Source organism: Callithrix jacchus, chromosome 22 (genome assembly GCF_049354715.1).
Source record: "Callithrix jacchus isolate 240 chromosome 22, calJac240_pri, whole genome shotgun sequence".
Taxonomy (NCBI): domain Eukaryota; kingdom Metazoa; phylum Chordata; class Mammalia; order Primates; family Cebidae; genus Callithrix; species Callithrix jacchus.
In genome coordinates, this window is record NC_133523.1 from 49,881,335 (window position 1) to 49,898,200 (window position 16,866).

The window sequence follows — 16,866 nt, forward strand, 5'->3', positions numbered from 1 at the left end:
GACCCCCTCTGAACAACGTGGCGACTTCCATGTCAATGGAACTGTGGTGTATCATGGAGTTCTCACGGCTGTCTTGTCTTTTTCTACCTGTAATCCCAGCACTTTGGGAGGCTGAGGCGGGCAGATCACCTGAGGTCAGGAATTTGAGACCAGCCTGGCCAACAGGGTGAAATCCCATCTCTATTAAAAATACAAAATTTACCGGGTGTGGTGGCGCACACTTGTAATCCCAGCTACTTGGGAGGCTGAGGTGGGAGGATTGTTTGAACCTGGGAGGCAGAGGTTGCTCCTTAAAGAAATTATGGGGCAAGCTTATAATATATACGAGACCGGGGATCTTAATGTCAACCATACATAAATCACTCCAGTAATCTTCCCTGTATTTAAGACCGTTTTCTTTTTTCGCTTTGTTTTGTTTTGTTTTGAGACGGACTCTCCCTCTTTTGCCCAGGCTGAAGTCCAGTAGTGTGATCTCAGCTCACCACAACCTCCACCTCCTGGGTTCAAGTGAGTCTTTCACCTCAGCCTCCCAGGTAGCTGGCACTACAGGCACATGCCCCTGCACCAGGCTAATTTTTGTATTTTTTGGTAGCGACAAAGTTTCACCCATGTTGGCCAGGCTGGTTTCCAACTCCTGGCCACAGTGCTGGGATTGCATGCATGAGCCACCGCACCCGGCATGAGTTCACTTTCAGAAGAGGTTTTTCTGGCCAGGCACAGTGGCTCACACCTGTAAATCCAGCACTTTGGGAGGCAGAGGCGGGCGGATCATGAGTTCAAGAGATTGAGACCATCCTGGCCAACATGGTGGAACCCCATCTCTACTAAAAATACAAAAATTAGCTGGGCATGGTGGCGCGTGCTCATAATCCCAGCTACTCAGGAGGCTGAGGCAGAAGAATCTCTTGAACCCAGGAGGCGGAGGTTGCGGTCAGCCAAGATCACACCACTGCACTCTAGCCTGGGCAACACAGTGAGATTCTGCCTCACAAACAAAAGAGAGAGAGAAAAAACTAAACAGCAGTTCAACAGCACCTTTAAACCAAGCCTGGGCAAAGACAACGAGGCAAGCATCATTCAGCTAGAACACAGTGACGAGGGTCGAGAGCAGAAAACCGTGAAGCCTGAAGCAGCTGTGCTTCCATGCCTTCTCATGATGAATAACACTGCAGTGAACACGGACGCAGATATCCATTCTGCATTGCCATACGTGGGACAGCTGGATCCTTGGTAATTCTTTGCAAAAGAGCAGATTTTGACCAGGCATGGTAACTCATACTTATAATCTCAGCACTTTGGAAAGACAAGGTGGAAGGATCACTTGAGCCCAGGAGTTAGATTTTTTTTTTTTTTTTTTTTGAGACCAGGGTTGTTCTGTCGGCCAGGCGGGATCCTGGCTCACTGCAACCTCCGCTTCCCAGGTTCAAGGGATTCCGTTGCCTCAACCTCCCATGTAGCCTGCCTGGGATTACAAGCACACATCACCATGTCTGACTAATTTTTGCATTTTTTGTAGAGATGGGGTTTCACCATGTTGGTCAGGCTGGTCTCGAACTCCTAATCTGAAGTGATCCAATCACCTCAGCCTCCCAAAGTGGTTCATTACAGGCATGAGCCACCACGCCCAGCCAAGCAGCCAAGCCCAGGAGTTTGAGACCAGCCTATGCAACACAGTGAAGCCCCATCTCTGTTTAAATAATAAAGTTTTTATTTTTTATTTTATTTTATTGAGATAGGGTCTCACTCTGTCACCCAGGCTGGAGTGCAGTGGTGTGATCCCAGCTCACAACAGTTTAAAAATCCAGGCGGGGTGGCTCACACCTTTAATCCCAGCACTTTGGGAGGCCAAGGCGGGCAGATCACGAAGTCAGGAGTTCAAGGCCAAACTAGCCAACATGGTGAAACCCTGTCTCTACTAAAAAATACAAAGATTAGCTGGGCATGGTGGCTTGTGCCTGTAACCCCAGCTACTTGGGAGGCTGGGGTAGGAGAATTGTTTGAACTGGGACCCAGGAGGCAGAGGTTGCAGTGAGCCAAGATCACGCTACTGCACTTCAACCTGGACTACAGAGCAAGACTCCATCTCCAAAAAAAAAGGGCTGGGCGCGGTGGCTCAAGCCTGTAATCCCAGCACTTTGGGAGGCCGAGGAGGGTGGATCACGAGGTCAAGAGATCGAGACCATCCTGGTCAACATGGTGAAACCCCGTCTCTACTAAAGATACAAAAAATTAGCCGGGCATGGTGGCATGTGCCTGTAATCCCAGCTACTCGGGAGGCTGAGGCAGGAGAATTGCCTGAACCCAGGAGGCGGAGGTTGCGGTGAGCTGAGATCGTGCCTTTGCACTCCAGCCTGGGTAACAAGAGCGAAACTCTGTCATAAAGAAAGAAGGAAGGAAGGAAAGAAAAAAAAAGAAAGGAAAGGAAAAGAAAAGAAAGGAGGGAAGGAGGGAAGGAAGGAAAGAGAAAGAAAGAAAAGAAACCCCAAACATTTGGCTTTCAGGGAGAAAAAAAAAAATCAGCTTACCTGCAGTGGAATTTGGTATAAATCAGCACGTTGCCCGACTTCTGATGTCTGTGCTCTTTCCTTGTGGTAGGGACTGAAAATAAAAAGGCACTTACACTGGAAAGTTTGACTAATGACGAAAACCTAATCATCCCTCCCCATTTATTCCCTGTCATAATCCAGTCAGGAAACGACCCAAAACACTCACTGCCTATCAAAAGCCCCACCTGATCCTATCAGGCCACGTCAAAACTTCAATTCCCAACTCTTTCCTCGACTTCTCCAAAACTGAACGAACTCTCATAAACATTGTGATTTTGAAAGCTTTGCCTTCAAACCTGCCCAATCTGTTTCCAATGGAAACTTTTTAAAGTTCATACAAGTTTGACATAAAACAAGAGAAAACTGGCCAGGTGTGGTGGCTCACACCTCTAATCCCAGCACTTTGGGAGGGAGGTCAGGAGTTTGAGACCAGCATGGCCAACATGGGGAAACCGTGTCTTTACTAAAAATATAAAAATTAGCCGGTTGTGGTGACACCCGCCTTAATCCCAGCTACTCCGGAGGCTGAGGCAGGAGAATTGCTTGAACCCGGGAGGCGGAGGTTGCAGTGAGTGGAGATCGAGCCTGGGCAACAAGAGCGGGCCTCCGTCTCAAAAAATAAAGAAAGAAAGAAAAGAAAAGAAAGAAATAGAGCCAACAGAAGCGGAACGATGCCTTCAAGTCCTCTCTGCCCAACAGAAAGTATTCAGGCTCCAACTGGCAAAAGCTCTTCAGCTGTTCTAATACTCTCAAAATCAGATCAGCATGCCAACCCAGCCCCTCCCTTGTCTGGGCGTTGAATTTAAACCCATGCTACATGCCCTTGCCTGTAGATATGGAGACGCTCCAAAATTGAGCATCCAACTGAATTCTGAGAGATGCACCAGACTGGACCTCCTCCCAAGAGAAGAGATACCCAAAGATACTATTAGCAAATAACCCTTGGCGGGGCGTGGTGGCTCACGCCTGTAATCCCAACACTCTGGGAGGCGGAAGCGGGGGGATTACCTGAGGTCAGGAGTTCGAGACCAGCCTGGCCAACGTGGTGAAATCCTGTCTCTACTACAAATGCAAAAATTAGCTGGGCATGGTGGTGCACACCTGTAATAATCCCAGCTACTCAGCTACTCAAGGGGCTAAGGCAGGAAAATCGCTCGAACCCAGAATGTGGAGGTTGCAGCAAGCTGAGATCTCACCACTGCACTCCAGGCTGGGTGACAGAGGGAGACTCTGTCTCAAAAAAAAAAAAAAAAAAAAAAAAAGCAAATGACCCAGTCAGCCTGGTGGTTCACTCACACCTGAATCCCGAATCCCAGCCACCGTGGCTCACTTCCAGAGTCCCAGACACTTGGGAGTCTGAGCTGAGAGGATCAGTTGAGTCCAACAGGTAAAGTCTACAGTGAGCAAAGATCTTGCCACTGCATTCCAGCCGGAAGGGACAGAACAAGCCTAAGGGTGAACTGAAAGGGGTGAGGTGATGTAAATCTTTTTTTTCTTTTTTTTCTTTTTTCTTTCTCTCTCTCTTTTTTTTTTTTTTTTTTTTTTGAGATGAAGTCTCACTCTGTCACCAGGCTGGAGTGATGCAATCTCAGCTCACCACAACCTCCCACCTCCAGGTTCAAGCAGTTCTCCTGCCTCAGCCTCCCAAGTAGCTGGGACTACAGGCACGCACCACCACACCCAGCTAATTTTTGTATTTTAGTAGAGACGGGGTTTCACCATGTTGGCCAGGATGGTCTCGATCTCTTGACCTTGTGATCCGCCCACCTCAGCCTCCCAAAGTGCTGGTATTACAGGCGTGAGCCAGCGCACCCGGCTCAAGTTCAATTCTTTAACCAGCAGTCACCAGCTTCTCACAGCCTTGGGGAGAGTCTCAGAGTAGGTATTCTGCGGTTCAGAGAAGTGGCCCCTGCTGGGGTGAGGAGCCAACACGACACCCATACGCTTCCACGACATATTAGCCACAGCACCGTCTTGTGAGGTGAGGTATGGAGAAGTCCCTGGATTATATTTCCAAAGCGTTTGGTGGTAATTGCTTTTCCAATTATTTTTACTTAAGAAAGATTGCTTTAATATTGGATTCCAGTTCTGTACCTTGGGGAAAATATCTATGCTTTGTGACATCATGGTCACCTTTAGGGAGTGGACTGGTTTGGGGAGAAGCATTTTCAAGTTGTCTCTATTTAAAATAAGGATTGAAACACTTCTCTGAAAAACGTGTTCCTGCCACGAGGAGATAACCGTGAGACTGTCAGATCAGAACATGTGACTCTAAATTCCAGATGGGACGATCCCTGCAGGCTCTACCACATTTATTTTTCAAACCATTGATCTTAACAAATCCTTTCCACTAATTGTGACACTAAACTCTCATCCTAACTCTTTTGAAAGATGATAAAGAGATTTCTGCTAGCAATCCTTGCCTTGACACTATTAGAAAAAAAAAATGTGGCCAGGTGTCACCACACCTATAATCCCAGCAATTTGGGAGGCCGAGGCAGACAGATCTCAGGGTCAGGAGATCGAGGCCATCCTGGCCAACATGGTAAAACCCCGTCACTACTAAAAATACAAAAATTAGCTGGGTGTGGTGATGCGCGCCTGCAGCCCCAGTTCCTCTGGAGGCTGAGGCAGAAGAATTGCTTGAACCCAGGAGGCAGAGGTTGCAGTGAGCCAAGATCGCATCACTCCAGCCTGGCGACAGAGCAAGACTGTCTCAAAAAAAAAAGAAAAAAAAAAAAAGAAGTGAACTTGGCCAGGCACCGTGGCTCACACGTGTAATCCCACCACTTAGGGAGGCTGAGACGGGTGGATCACAAGATCAAGAGATCGAGACCATCCTGGTCAAAATGGTAAAACCCGTCTCTACTAAAAATACAAAAAATTAGCTGGGCATGGTGGCTCCTGCCTGTAATACCAGCTACTCAGGAGGCTGAGGCAGGAGAATTACCTGGACCCGGGAGGCAGAGGTTGCAGAGACCTGAGATCGTGCCACTGCACTCCAGCCTGGTGACAGAGCAAGACTCCGCCTCAAAAGAAAAAAAAAAGGGAACTTTAGAGCCACACTTCTGCTCCAACATACACTACTGACAAACCACGGCAAATGACACACTTTTACCTCAATTCCCTCATGTGCAATAATAGCCTTAAGTGGGAGGACAGGTTGGGAGGATGAAGTGACCTAGGAACTCAGATGTGTGCCCAGCACAAACTATGTGCCTGCTATAATCTTTACCTCTAAAGTAACATACCCAGTGCTGAAATAATTTTTTTGCTTTTCAAAAATTCTATTTGTTTATATTTTGTTAGAGTAGGGGATCTCACTATGTTTCCCAGGCTGGTCTCAAACTCTGGGCTCAAGCAAGTGTCTTACCTTGGCCTCTCACAGAGCTGGTATTACAGCTCTGAGCCACAGTGTCTGGTCGGAACTGAAATCTTGTATCTCACCACCCTAGAAAATCTGCCAAAATTCTTTTTTTTTTTTTTTTTTTTTGAGATGGAGTTTCGCTCTTGTTACCCAGGCTGGAGTGCAATGGTGCGATCTCGGCTCACCGCAACCTCTGCCTCCTGGGTTCAGGCAATTCTCCTGCCTCAGCCTCCCGAGTAGCTGGGATTACAGGCACGCACCACCATGCCCAGCTAATTTTTTGTATTTTTAGTAGAGACGGGGTTTCACCATGTTGACCAGGATGGTCTCGATCTCTTGACCTCGTGATCCACCCTCCTCGGCCTCCCAAAGTGCTGGGATTACAGGCCTGAACCACCGTGCCCAGCCCCAAAATTCTTTTTTTTTTTTAAATTGCATTTTAGGTTTTGAGTACATGTGAAGAACATTCAAGGTAGTTGCATAGGTACACACGTGGCAGTGTGATTTGCTGTCTTCCTCCCCTTCACCCACATCTGGCATTTCTCCCCATGCTATCCCTCCTCAGCTCCGCCCCCCGCTGTCCCTCCCCTATTCCCCTCAATAGACCCCAGTGTGTAGTGTTCCCCACCCTGTGTCCATGTGTTCTCATTGTTCATCAGTCACCTGTGAGACCAAAATTCTTATTTCAGTCAATACCAATTCCTTTCACCCAGCCAGGCAAACTCACAATTCCAGAGGGATGCTTGACTCTCCTTGGGAACTACTGACTCTACCTGTAAAATCTCTTTCTAGAGAACAAGCTCTCCTGGTCACCACCTCCCCAGGTAGTTTGAGTCTCCATCATCTCTTACTCTGTAATTAATTTCTCTATGTCCATACTTGACCTCATATTCTCTGTTCTCCAACCAGTATCGCTTAATGGAGATCACGTCAAATCTATATTAACCGTGTGTGTGCGTGTGTGTGTGTGCGTGTGTGTGTGTGTGTGTGTGTGTGTTTGAGATGGAATCTTGCTCTGTCACCCAGGCTGCAGTGCGGTGGTGTGATCTCAGCTCACTGCAACCTCCACCTCCCCGGTTCAAGTGATCCTCCTGCCACAGCCTCCCAAGTAGCTGGGATTACAGGCGCCTGCCACCACACCCGGCTAAATGTTTTGTATTTTTAGTGGAGGCAGGGTTTCACTATGTTGGCCAGGCTGGTCTGAAACTCCTGACCTCAGGTGATTCACCCACCTCAGCCCCAGAAAGTGCTGGGATTACAGACTTGGGCCACCAGGCCCGGCTTTTTTTTTTTTCCTTGAGACAGGGCTGGAATGCAATGGTGCAATCACAGCTCACTGCAGCTTTGCCCTCCCGGACTCAAGCAATCCTCCCGCCTCAGCCTCCCAAGTATCTGGGACCACAGGTGCACACCGCCATGCCTGGCTAATTCATTTTTATATTTTGCAGAGATGGGGGCCTTGCTATGTTGCCCAGAGTACTCTCGAACTCTTGCCGTAAACTCCCAAAGAGCTGGGATTACCGGCCTGAGCCACCATGCCTGGCATACTAACCAGCTGCCCGGGCAAGTCCCCCGATTCTCCTCTTATTTCAACATCAAGTGCCCTCAAACATGGCTTCACGCGTTCGACAAACATTTACTGAGCACCTGCTGTGGGCCACGCACTGGCGATGAAGCCAAGGTACATTAGTTCCCTGTTGACTGCTATAATAACTGACCAAAACCTTTGTGCCTTAAAACACACACTTATCATCTTACAGTTCTGGAACGCAGACATCCGAAAATCAAGGTGTTGTCAGGGCTGTTTCTCCTCGGGCGGTTCTAGAGGAAAACCCTTGCATCTTCCAGTAGCGGCCCCCAGTGCCGGGACGCGCTGATATTTATTGTATACAAGGCAGGGGGGCAGGATAAGGAGAATGACTCATCCGACACGATTGATAGGGTCACGCAAATCACGTGCTTACAGTGCAGGGGCCCCTCCCTCTCAGGCAGCCGCTGCAAGGCGGGGAGGGACAAACGTCAGCATCCTTCTATGCGTTTATCAGAAAGATCAAAAGCTTTTAGGATTCTTCTATTCTTTTTTTTTTTCTTTTTTCTTTTTTTTTTTGAGACGGAGTTTCGCTCTTGTTACCCAGGCTGGAGTGCAATGGCGCGATCTCGGCTCACCGCAACCTCCGCCTCCTGGGTTCAGGCAATTCTCCTGCCTCGGTCTCCCGAGTAGCTGGGATTACAGGCACGCGCCACCAGGCCCGGCTAATTTTTTGTATTTTTAGTAGAGACGGGGTTTCACCATGTTGACCAGGATGGTCTCGATCTCTTGACCTCGTGATCCACCTGCCTCGGCCTCCCAAAGTGCTGGGATTACACGCATGAGCCACCGTGCCCGGCCAGGATTCTTCTATTCTTTTTCACGATTTCTAAGGAGCTCTGGGTGGGAAAGCAGAACATGAAAGCGGACAAGGATGGTGACCTCTGGAGCACAGCACCACAGAGAGGCATTTAAGCCCCTGGATGTCTGGGCAGGCCTGGCTAATGTCAGGCCTTCCTCGAGAGCAGGGCAGAGCAGTGTTCTCTGAACTCCCCCAGTGAAAGGGGAACTCCCATTCATGGCCTGCTAAGTAACAGGGCGCCTTCCCAGGCACTGGTGTCAGCACAAGGCCTGGCTGCTGAGTCACGATGCCTTCCCAGGCACTGGTGTCAGCACAAGGCCTGACTGCTGAGTCACGGTGCCTTCCCAGGTGCTGGTGTTAGCACAAGGCCTGGCTGCTGAGTCACGGTGCCTTCCCAGGCACTGGTGTCAGCACAAGGCCTGGCTGCTGAGTCACGATGCCTTCCCAGGCACTGGTGTCAGCACAAGGCCTGACTGCTGAGTCACGGTGCCTTCCCAGGTGCTGGTGTCAGCACAAGGCCTGACTGCTGAGTCACGGTGCCTTCCCAGGTGCTGGTGTCAGCACAAGGCCTGACTGCTGAGTCACGGTGCCTTCCCAGGTGCTGGTGTTAGCACAAGGCCTGGCTGCTGAGTCACGGTGCCTTCCCAGGCACTGGTGTCAGCACAAGGCCTGGCTGCTGAGTCACGATGCCTTCCCAGGCACTGGTGTCAGCACAAGGCCTGGCTGCTGAGTCACGATGCCTTCCCAGGTGCCGGCGTCACCACAAGGCCTGACTGCTGAGTCATGGTGCCTTCCCAGGTGCCGTCCTCACCACAAGGCCTGGCTGCTGAGTCACGGCGCCTTCCCAGGCACTGGTGTCAGCACAAGGCCTGGCTGCTGAGTCACGGTGCCTTCCCAGGCACTGGTGTTAGCACAAGGCCTAACTGCTGAGTCACGGTGCCTTCCCAGGTGCTGGCCTCACCACAAGGCTCTCACTGTTGCCTCAGGATCACTTCTCACCATGTCCTTTCAGTTCCTCATTATATTGCACCCGATTATGTCTATACTGTAAGACTACAATGATTCTATGCTATAAAACGAAAGCAAAGATTAATAATAGAGAATCATGATTTATTTATTTATTCATAATTTATTTATTTTTTGAGACAGAGTTTCGCTCTTGTTGCCCAAGCTGCAGTGCAATGGCGCGATCTCGGCTCACCGCAACCTCCGCCTCCTGGGTTCAGGCAATTCTCCTGCCTCAGCCTCCTGAGTAGCTGGGATTACAGGCACGTGCCACCGTGCCCAGCTAATTTTTTGTATTTTTAGTAGAGACGGGGTTTCACCACGTTGACCAGGTTGGTCTCGATCTCTCGACCTCGTGATCCACCCACCTCGGCCTCCCAAAGTGCTGGGATTACAGGCCTGAGCCACCGCGCCCGGCCATGAGAATTATGATTTAATAAGAGTGATTATATAATTGATTATGTGATTGTTTCCACACCTATCTGGTAGCAGTGCTCTAAGTAATCAGTGAATATATTTGGTTTCATCGCTGTAACTAAGTCATCAGTTATTTATGATGCTGGGACAGATTGTGCCTTCAGTCTCTTGCCTTGGCACCTGGGCAGCTTTCTTCCCCCAGACTGTAAGAGATTTGGGGCCCAGCTGATAATATAAAGTACGCTGAACTTGAGCATGTTCACCACGTTCTGGCTCTAGAGGAATGAGAGTCGCTGGGGAAGTCGGTGCCGTTTTGTGTATCTTCTGCACCTAAGGAGGAAAAAATATAAGAGGTCAGTTTATATTCACAAACATGGAAGTCAACCTTTTCCCGCCTTTTCAATCCAACAGGGAGCCTGATACTTCCTGGGAAAGCCGCGCCCCCGCTGCCCCTGGCAGGACACGTCTGAGGATTCATTCCTCCGCTCACTCAATCACACCTTCGACAGAAGTTTATGGAGTGTTTCCTTTTTAGCAGGTACTGGGGATACATCCGTGAACAAAATTTGTATCCATGGGGTCGCTGGACTCCCACTGGAAAGTGGGCAGTGGGATTCTTTAGAAGGTCCACAGACCCGGGAAGAGTCTTCAGGGACTGTGACCAACCCCATGATACTGTGGCACACTTGGGTGGGAAGATCCTCCACCTCCCAGGGGGAGCATCGTGACGAAGCGCTGGCCACTGGTCATCCAAGAGCTCCTCTCCGGAGCCAAATGGGGAACGACTGGCTCGTTACCTTGCAGTCCCTCAAAAGCTTGCCCTGGTCTTCTGGTTCTAAGGACACAAGTTCCCTTTTTCTCTGGAGATGAAATCTAGATCTTCGATTCTGGAACCAAATCTAAGTGGGTAAGACAAAGAAACTTTTTAAACAAAGAATGTTGTGTAAAACTCATCTTTGCTTTCTTCTCTTTTTTCTTTCTTTCTTTTTTTTTCTTTGAGACGGAGTTTCGCTCTTGTTACCCAGGCTGGAGTGCAATGGCGCGATCTCGGCTCACCACAACCTCCGCCTCCTGGGTTCAGGCAATTCTCCTGCCTCAGCCTCCCGAGTAGCTGGGATTACAGGCATGCACCACCATGCCCAGCTAATTTTTTTTTGTATTTTTAGTAGAGACGGGGTTTCACCATGTTGACCAGGATGGTCTCGATCTCTTGACCTCGTGATCCACCCGCCTCAGCCTCCCAAAGTGCTGGGATGACAGGTGTGAGCCACAGCACCTGGGCTGGACCTCATAGTTCTAACCTCAGGACATAATTCGAAGATCTGAAGGATACAGTAGACATAAAGACTTTAGTCAAATAGGCCAGGCACGGTGGCTCAACCCTGTAATCCCAACACTTTGGAAGGCCTAGGCAGGCGGATCACCTGAGGCCAGGAGTTCAAGATCAGCCTGGGCAACATGGTGAAACCCGTCTCTACTAAAAATACACAAAAAAAATTAGCCAGGCATGGTGGCACATACCTGTAATCCTAGCTATTCAGGCAGCCGAAACACAAAAACCGCTTGAACCCAGGCGGTCGAGGCAGCAGTGAGCCAAGATTTCACCACTGCACTCCAGCCTGGGTGAGTGAGAACCTGTCTTGAGGGGTAAAAAAGGCTTTAGCCAAATGCCTGGCTTATATGAAGTGATAAAGAGCGTTCACTCACTCAGCAAATTCTCACTGGGTGTCAAATGCCACACACTGTTCAGGGCCCAAGGAATACAACATGGTTCTGGACAGACAGAAAATACCAGAAGGGGATGTGAGATTGAGCCCTGTGGACACCTGGGAGGGAACAGCTGGTGAAAGACCCTGAAATGTGCCCAGCATGATGAGGAACTGCCCGAGGCCCAGGTGGCTTCCCTTCCTGTGTGCCCAGGTCCCTGGGAGATGGGACAGCCAAACACTTCTTATCACTCACTTGGACTCTTGACTCTGGAATACCGATTTCCTTGGCAAGCCGTTCCCTGTAATCAATCCCAGGGTATGGGTTTTTCATAAATGCCTCGATGAGCGTGCATAATTGAGAGGCGCTGTAGACGGTACGACACCGTCTGGCTTCTCTACCTGGGGAAGGCACGAAGAGATTGAGGGGGCGGTCAAGGAATATTTCAAGGGTCAGTTCACATGTTCAAACACAGAATCACGCTTGTCGCTCTCCATCTCATTTCAACCCCACTGACTCCTCCTGAGAGGATTTTGTCCCAGGTTCGTTCCAGGTGGAAGGTTCTAGAGGAGACACAGGATGATATGTCTGGGCTTCTGGACTCCCAGCAGAAAGTAGGCAAGAGGCCGGTGCAGTGGTTCACACCTGTAATTCCAGCACTTTGGGAAGCCGAGGCAGGTGGATCACAAGGTCAGGAGTTCAAGACCAGCCTGACCAATGTGGTGAAACTCCCATCTCTACTAAAAATACAAAAATTAGCCAGGCACGGTGGTGCATGCCTGTTGTCCCAGCTACTCAGGAGGCTGAGGAAGAAGAATCACTTGAATCAGGGAGGCGGAGGTTGCAGTGAGCTGAGATCACACCACTGCACTCCAGCCTGAGCGGCAGAGTAAGACTGTCTCAAAAAAAAAACAACAACAAAAGAAAAAGAAAGAAAGTAGGCAAGATAAACACTCAGAAGGTCCAGGAAGAGGGCAGGGGAGAACTTCCAGGGAATGATGAACGCTTTGCCTCATAAGACCCTGAATGACATCCTGTCATCAGGGAAGAGATACTCTTTTCCCAATCAAAGTATCCGTTGGCTCTACCGTAGAGAAGCTTGGCTGGGAAACAGAAGGGAGAGGGTTATTTACTTTGAAACTTCCTATCAGGTTGGTCTTGCCCATGGCTCTGGCTTGATTCTGAAGTCTCAGGTCCTGGTCTTTTCTGGAATCCACACCTAGCTCTTCGATTCTGAAACCAAATCTAAGTGAGGAAAAGGAAAGGAGAGAATTACATGTTAATTTCAGCTTATTTATTTATTTTTTTTAGATAGAGTCTCACTCCGTGGCCCAGAGTGGACTGTAGTGGCACAATCTCGGCTCACTGCAACTTCCACCTCCTGAGTTCAAGCCATTCTTGTGCCTCAGCTTCCCAAGGACTGGGATTATAGGCATGTGCCATCAAGCCCGGCTAATTTGTGTATTTTGCGTAGAAATGGGTTTTCACCATGTTTGTCTGGCCAGTCTCAAACTCCTGACCTCAGGCTCAGTCCATCCGGCTCGCCTTCCCAAAGCACCGGGATTACAAGCATGAACTACTGCACCGGGCCTATCTACCAAGTCTTAGGGCAGGACTTGGCACTCACACCCGGGGCAACATAGTGTGACAACATCGTCCCTACTAAAAAAAAAAAAAAAAATAGCCAGCCAAGCTTGGTGGCTCACATCTGTAATCCCAGCACTTTGGGGGGCCGAGGTGGGCAGATCACGAGGTCAGGAGTTCAAGACCAGCCTGACCAACGTAGTGAAACCCTGTCTCTTCTCTATTAAAAATACACAAATTAGCTGGTCGTGGTGGCAGGCACTTGTAGTCCCAGCTACTTGGGAGGCTGAGGCATGAGAATCTCTTGAACCTGGGAGGAGGACATTGCCGTGAGCCGAGATCACACCAGTACACTTCCACTCTGGGCGACACAGCAAGCCTCTACCTCAAAAAATAAAAAATAAAAGTAAAAAATTAGCTATGGGCTGGGCGCCTGTAATCCCAGCACTTTGGGAGGCCGAGGCGGGTGGATCACGAGGTCAAGAGATCGAGACCATCCCGGTCAACATGGCGAAACCCCGTCTCTACTAAAAATACAAAAAATTACTGGGCATGGTGGCACGTGCCTGTAATCCCAGCTACTCGGGAGGCTGAGGCAGGAGAATTGCCTGAACCCAGGAGGCGGAGGTTGCGGTGAGCCGAGATTGCGCCATTGCACTCCAGCCTGGGTGACAAGAGCGTCTCAAAAAAAAAAAAAATTAGCTATGGTGGCACGTGCCTGTAGTTTCAGCTATTTGGGAGGCTGAGGGAGGGTTGCTTGAACCCGGGATTTCAAGGCTTCAGTGAGCCGTGATTGTGCTGCTGCATCCAGATTGGGTGAGACAGTGAGACTCTGTCTCAAAAAGATGAAAACAAAAGATTTGGCCTTCAGCACCTTCACGATCTGCTGCCAATGTGATTTGCTCTAGTTATTAAGATTTAATAGGTAAATAGCTGCTGCAATCATTACATGTTTAAAAACCAGCTCAAAGTCTCCTCCTCCACAGAGGGGCACAGCCGGTGCATTTCTGCCTGTGAACAGCCCCCCCAGCAGCTTCGCTGCCTCTCCATTGCCTTGCACCCTTGCTCAGATAGCCGTGGGACTGAATTTCACCGAAAAGAAGATCGTGTCCCTAGTGCTCTTGCTTCCCCCTCTTCTTGAATTCTCTTTCTGGGTTCTTGGTAGCCAGTAAGTCAGATTAGGGTCTTTGCCATTCAGAGTTGATACTTCACTCTTGTTACCCAGGCTGGAGTGCAATGGCGCGATCTCGGCTCACGGCAACCTCCGCCTCCTGGGTTCAGGCAATTCTCCTGCCTCAGCCTCCTGAGTAGCTGGGATTACGGGCACATGCCACCGTGCCCAGCTAATTTTTTGTATTTTTAGTAGAGATGGGGTTTCACCATGTTGACCAGGATGGTCTCGATCTCTCGACCTCGTGATCCACCTGCCTCGGCCTCCCAAAGTGCTGGGATTGCAGGCTTGAGCCACAGCGCCCGGTGAGTTTTTTTCCTCATTAATGAATATCACTATCAGATTTAGCTAATGAAGAGAAAATGTATTGGTTGGGGGGGAAAAAAACATTAGTTTGATTTCTCTAGGCGAGCTTTCATGTGATTTTTAGCTAAGTGATATACCAGGTTTTCAGTGACATACCAAATGGAAATAGGAGGCTATTGTTCATGACTGTGATGGTGAGTACCTTTCTGCATATACTGGATTGTACTTTGTGTAAAATGAACATATATTCAGTTTTGCTTTAAAAAAAAAAAAAAACTCCTCCTCTTTGCAGGTATGCCTACACACGTTCTCTGGCTTCCTGTGAGCTGGGTCAACCTCAGTATCCATGTCTGTGAAGTGGGGCTGAGAGCAACACCTCTGTGGGTTTATTGAGGGTCACTTGGGACACTCCCACAAAGCTCTTAGCACACGGGTTCATAGTCTGGGCTCCGTTAATGGTTCTCCCTCCTCCCTTCTACTTCCGGTCCTGGAGATAGAGAACTTTAACTTACCTGGATTCTGGACTCTTCTGTGCTGATTTCTAAAGCAAGTTTTTGTTTGGTGGCGTAACCCGGGTAAGGCTTTTGATTGAAGGTATTGATGAGGATTTTCAATTGATCTTCTGTGAATTTGGTGCGCCTGCGCCTGTGACTTGTTCCTACCATCTCTGTAGGGAGATTACAAAAGAAGAAGCATTTAATAGATTACTTTTTTTTTTTTTTGAGACAGAGTTTCGCTCTCGTTACCCAGGCTGGAGTGCAATGGCACGATCTCGGCTCACTGCAACCTCCGCCTCCTGGGTTCAGGCAATTCTCCTGCCTCAGCCTCCTGAGTAGCTGGGATTACAGGCACGCGCCACCATGCCCAGCTAATTTTTTGTATTTTTAGTAGAGACGGGGTTTTACCATGTTGACCAGGATGGTCTTGATCTGTTGACCTCGTGATCCACTCTCCCCGGCCTCCCAAAGTGCTGGGATTACAGGCTTGAGCCACCACACCCAGCCTCTTATCTTTAATTTCATACCCCCAGGTTCATTGTTTGTTGTTGTCATTTGAGGAGGAGTTTCACTCTCGGTGCCCAGTCTGGAATGCAATGGCGTGGTCTCCACTCACCGCAACCTCCACCTCCCAGGTTCAAGTGATTCTCCTGCCTCAGCCTCCTGAGTAGCTGGGATGACAGATGCCCACCACCAGGCCCGGCTAATTTTTGTATTTTTAGTAGAGACGGGGTCTTGCCAAGTGGGCCAGGCTGGGCTGGATGATCCACCCACCTCAGCCTCCCAAAGCGCTGGGATTCCAGGCATGAGCCACCGTGCCTGGCCAATTTCTTAAACTTTTTTAAAGGGTAGTTGCTACCTGGAGTCTGAAAACACATCAGTGAACTTTTCTTACTGTATTCTACTAAAATACATTTTTGTCTCATACTTTTTTCGAGTTTCCAACACATTATCTTACATTTTAGATGGATCTTTTACCTATGCATGATTTTGCAGCCTCTTGCATTGATCATTTAAAATAACAGTTGAGGCTGGGTGTGGGTGGCTTCACACCTGTAACCCCAGCACCTTGAAAGGCCAAGGCAGGTGGATTCCTTGAGTCTAAGAGTTCGAGACTATCCTGGGCAACACAGCGAGACCCCATCTCTATAAAAAAAATAATTAGTCAGGCATGGCAACTACATTCCCAGCTACTTGGGAGGCTGGGGTGGGAGGATTGCTCGAGTTTTGGAGGAAGAGGTTGCAGTGAGCCAAGATCACACCACTGCACTTCAAAAACAAATGTTTTTAAAAAAAGAAATTTTTGTAATGAAGAAAATACACAAAATCAAAGAAACAAAAAGTTGGGCTCTTGAAAAGATAAACAAAATTGACAATCTTTTAGCCAGACTTAAAAAAGAAAGAGGCCGGATGCAGTGGCTCACGCTGTAATCCCAGCACTTTGGGAGGCTGAGGCGGGTGGGTCACGAGGTCAAGAGATTGAGACCATCCTGGTCAACATGGTGAAACCCCGTCTCTACTAAAAATACAAAAAATTAGCTGGGCATGGTGGTGAGTGCCTGTAATCCCAGCTACTCAGGAGGCTGAGGCAGGAGAATTGCCTGAACCCAGGAGGCGGAGGTTGCGGTGAGCCGAGATCACGCCATTGCACTCCAGGCTGGGCAACAAGAGCGAAACTCCGTCTCAAAAAAAAATAAAATAAAATAAAAAATAAAAAGATGTGGTGAATCAGATGATGAGTATTTCCATGGCAAATAATGAAGTGGGAAGAGTGAAGTGTGCAGGGATGAGATCACAGTTTTAAGTGCAATAGTTAGGGTTGGGCTCACGAGAAAGTATAACGTGAACAAAGACTTGAGGCAGATGAGAGTGAGCG

General features: G+C 48.9%; 1 protein-coding gene across 1 annotated transcript; it reads right to left on the bottom strand.

Moving 5' to 3' along the window:
* Positions 1–9,507: 9,507 nt before the first annotated feature.
* On the bottom strand, positions 9,508–15,158 carry DUXA (double homeobox A). Its single transcript, XM_008988746.5, is given in 6 exon segments — positions 9,508–10,055; positions 10,523–10,537; positions 10,540–10,624; positions 11,688–11,833; positions 12,566–12,677; positions 15,006–15,158. Coding segments are annotated over 6 exon segments (582 nt in total). The 3' UTR covers positions 9,508–9,984.
* Between the last annotated feature and the right edge of the window lie 1,708 nt (positions 15,159–16,866).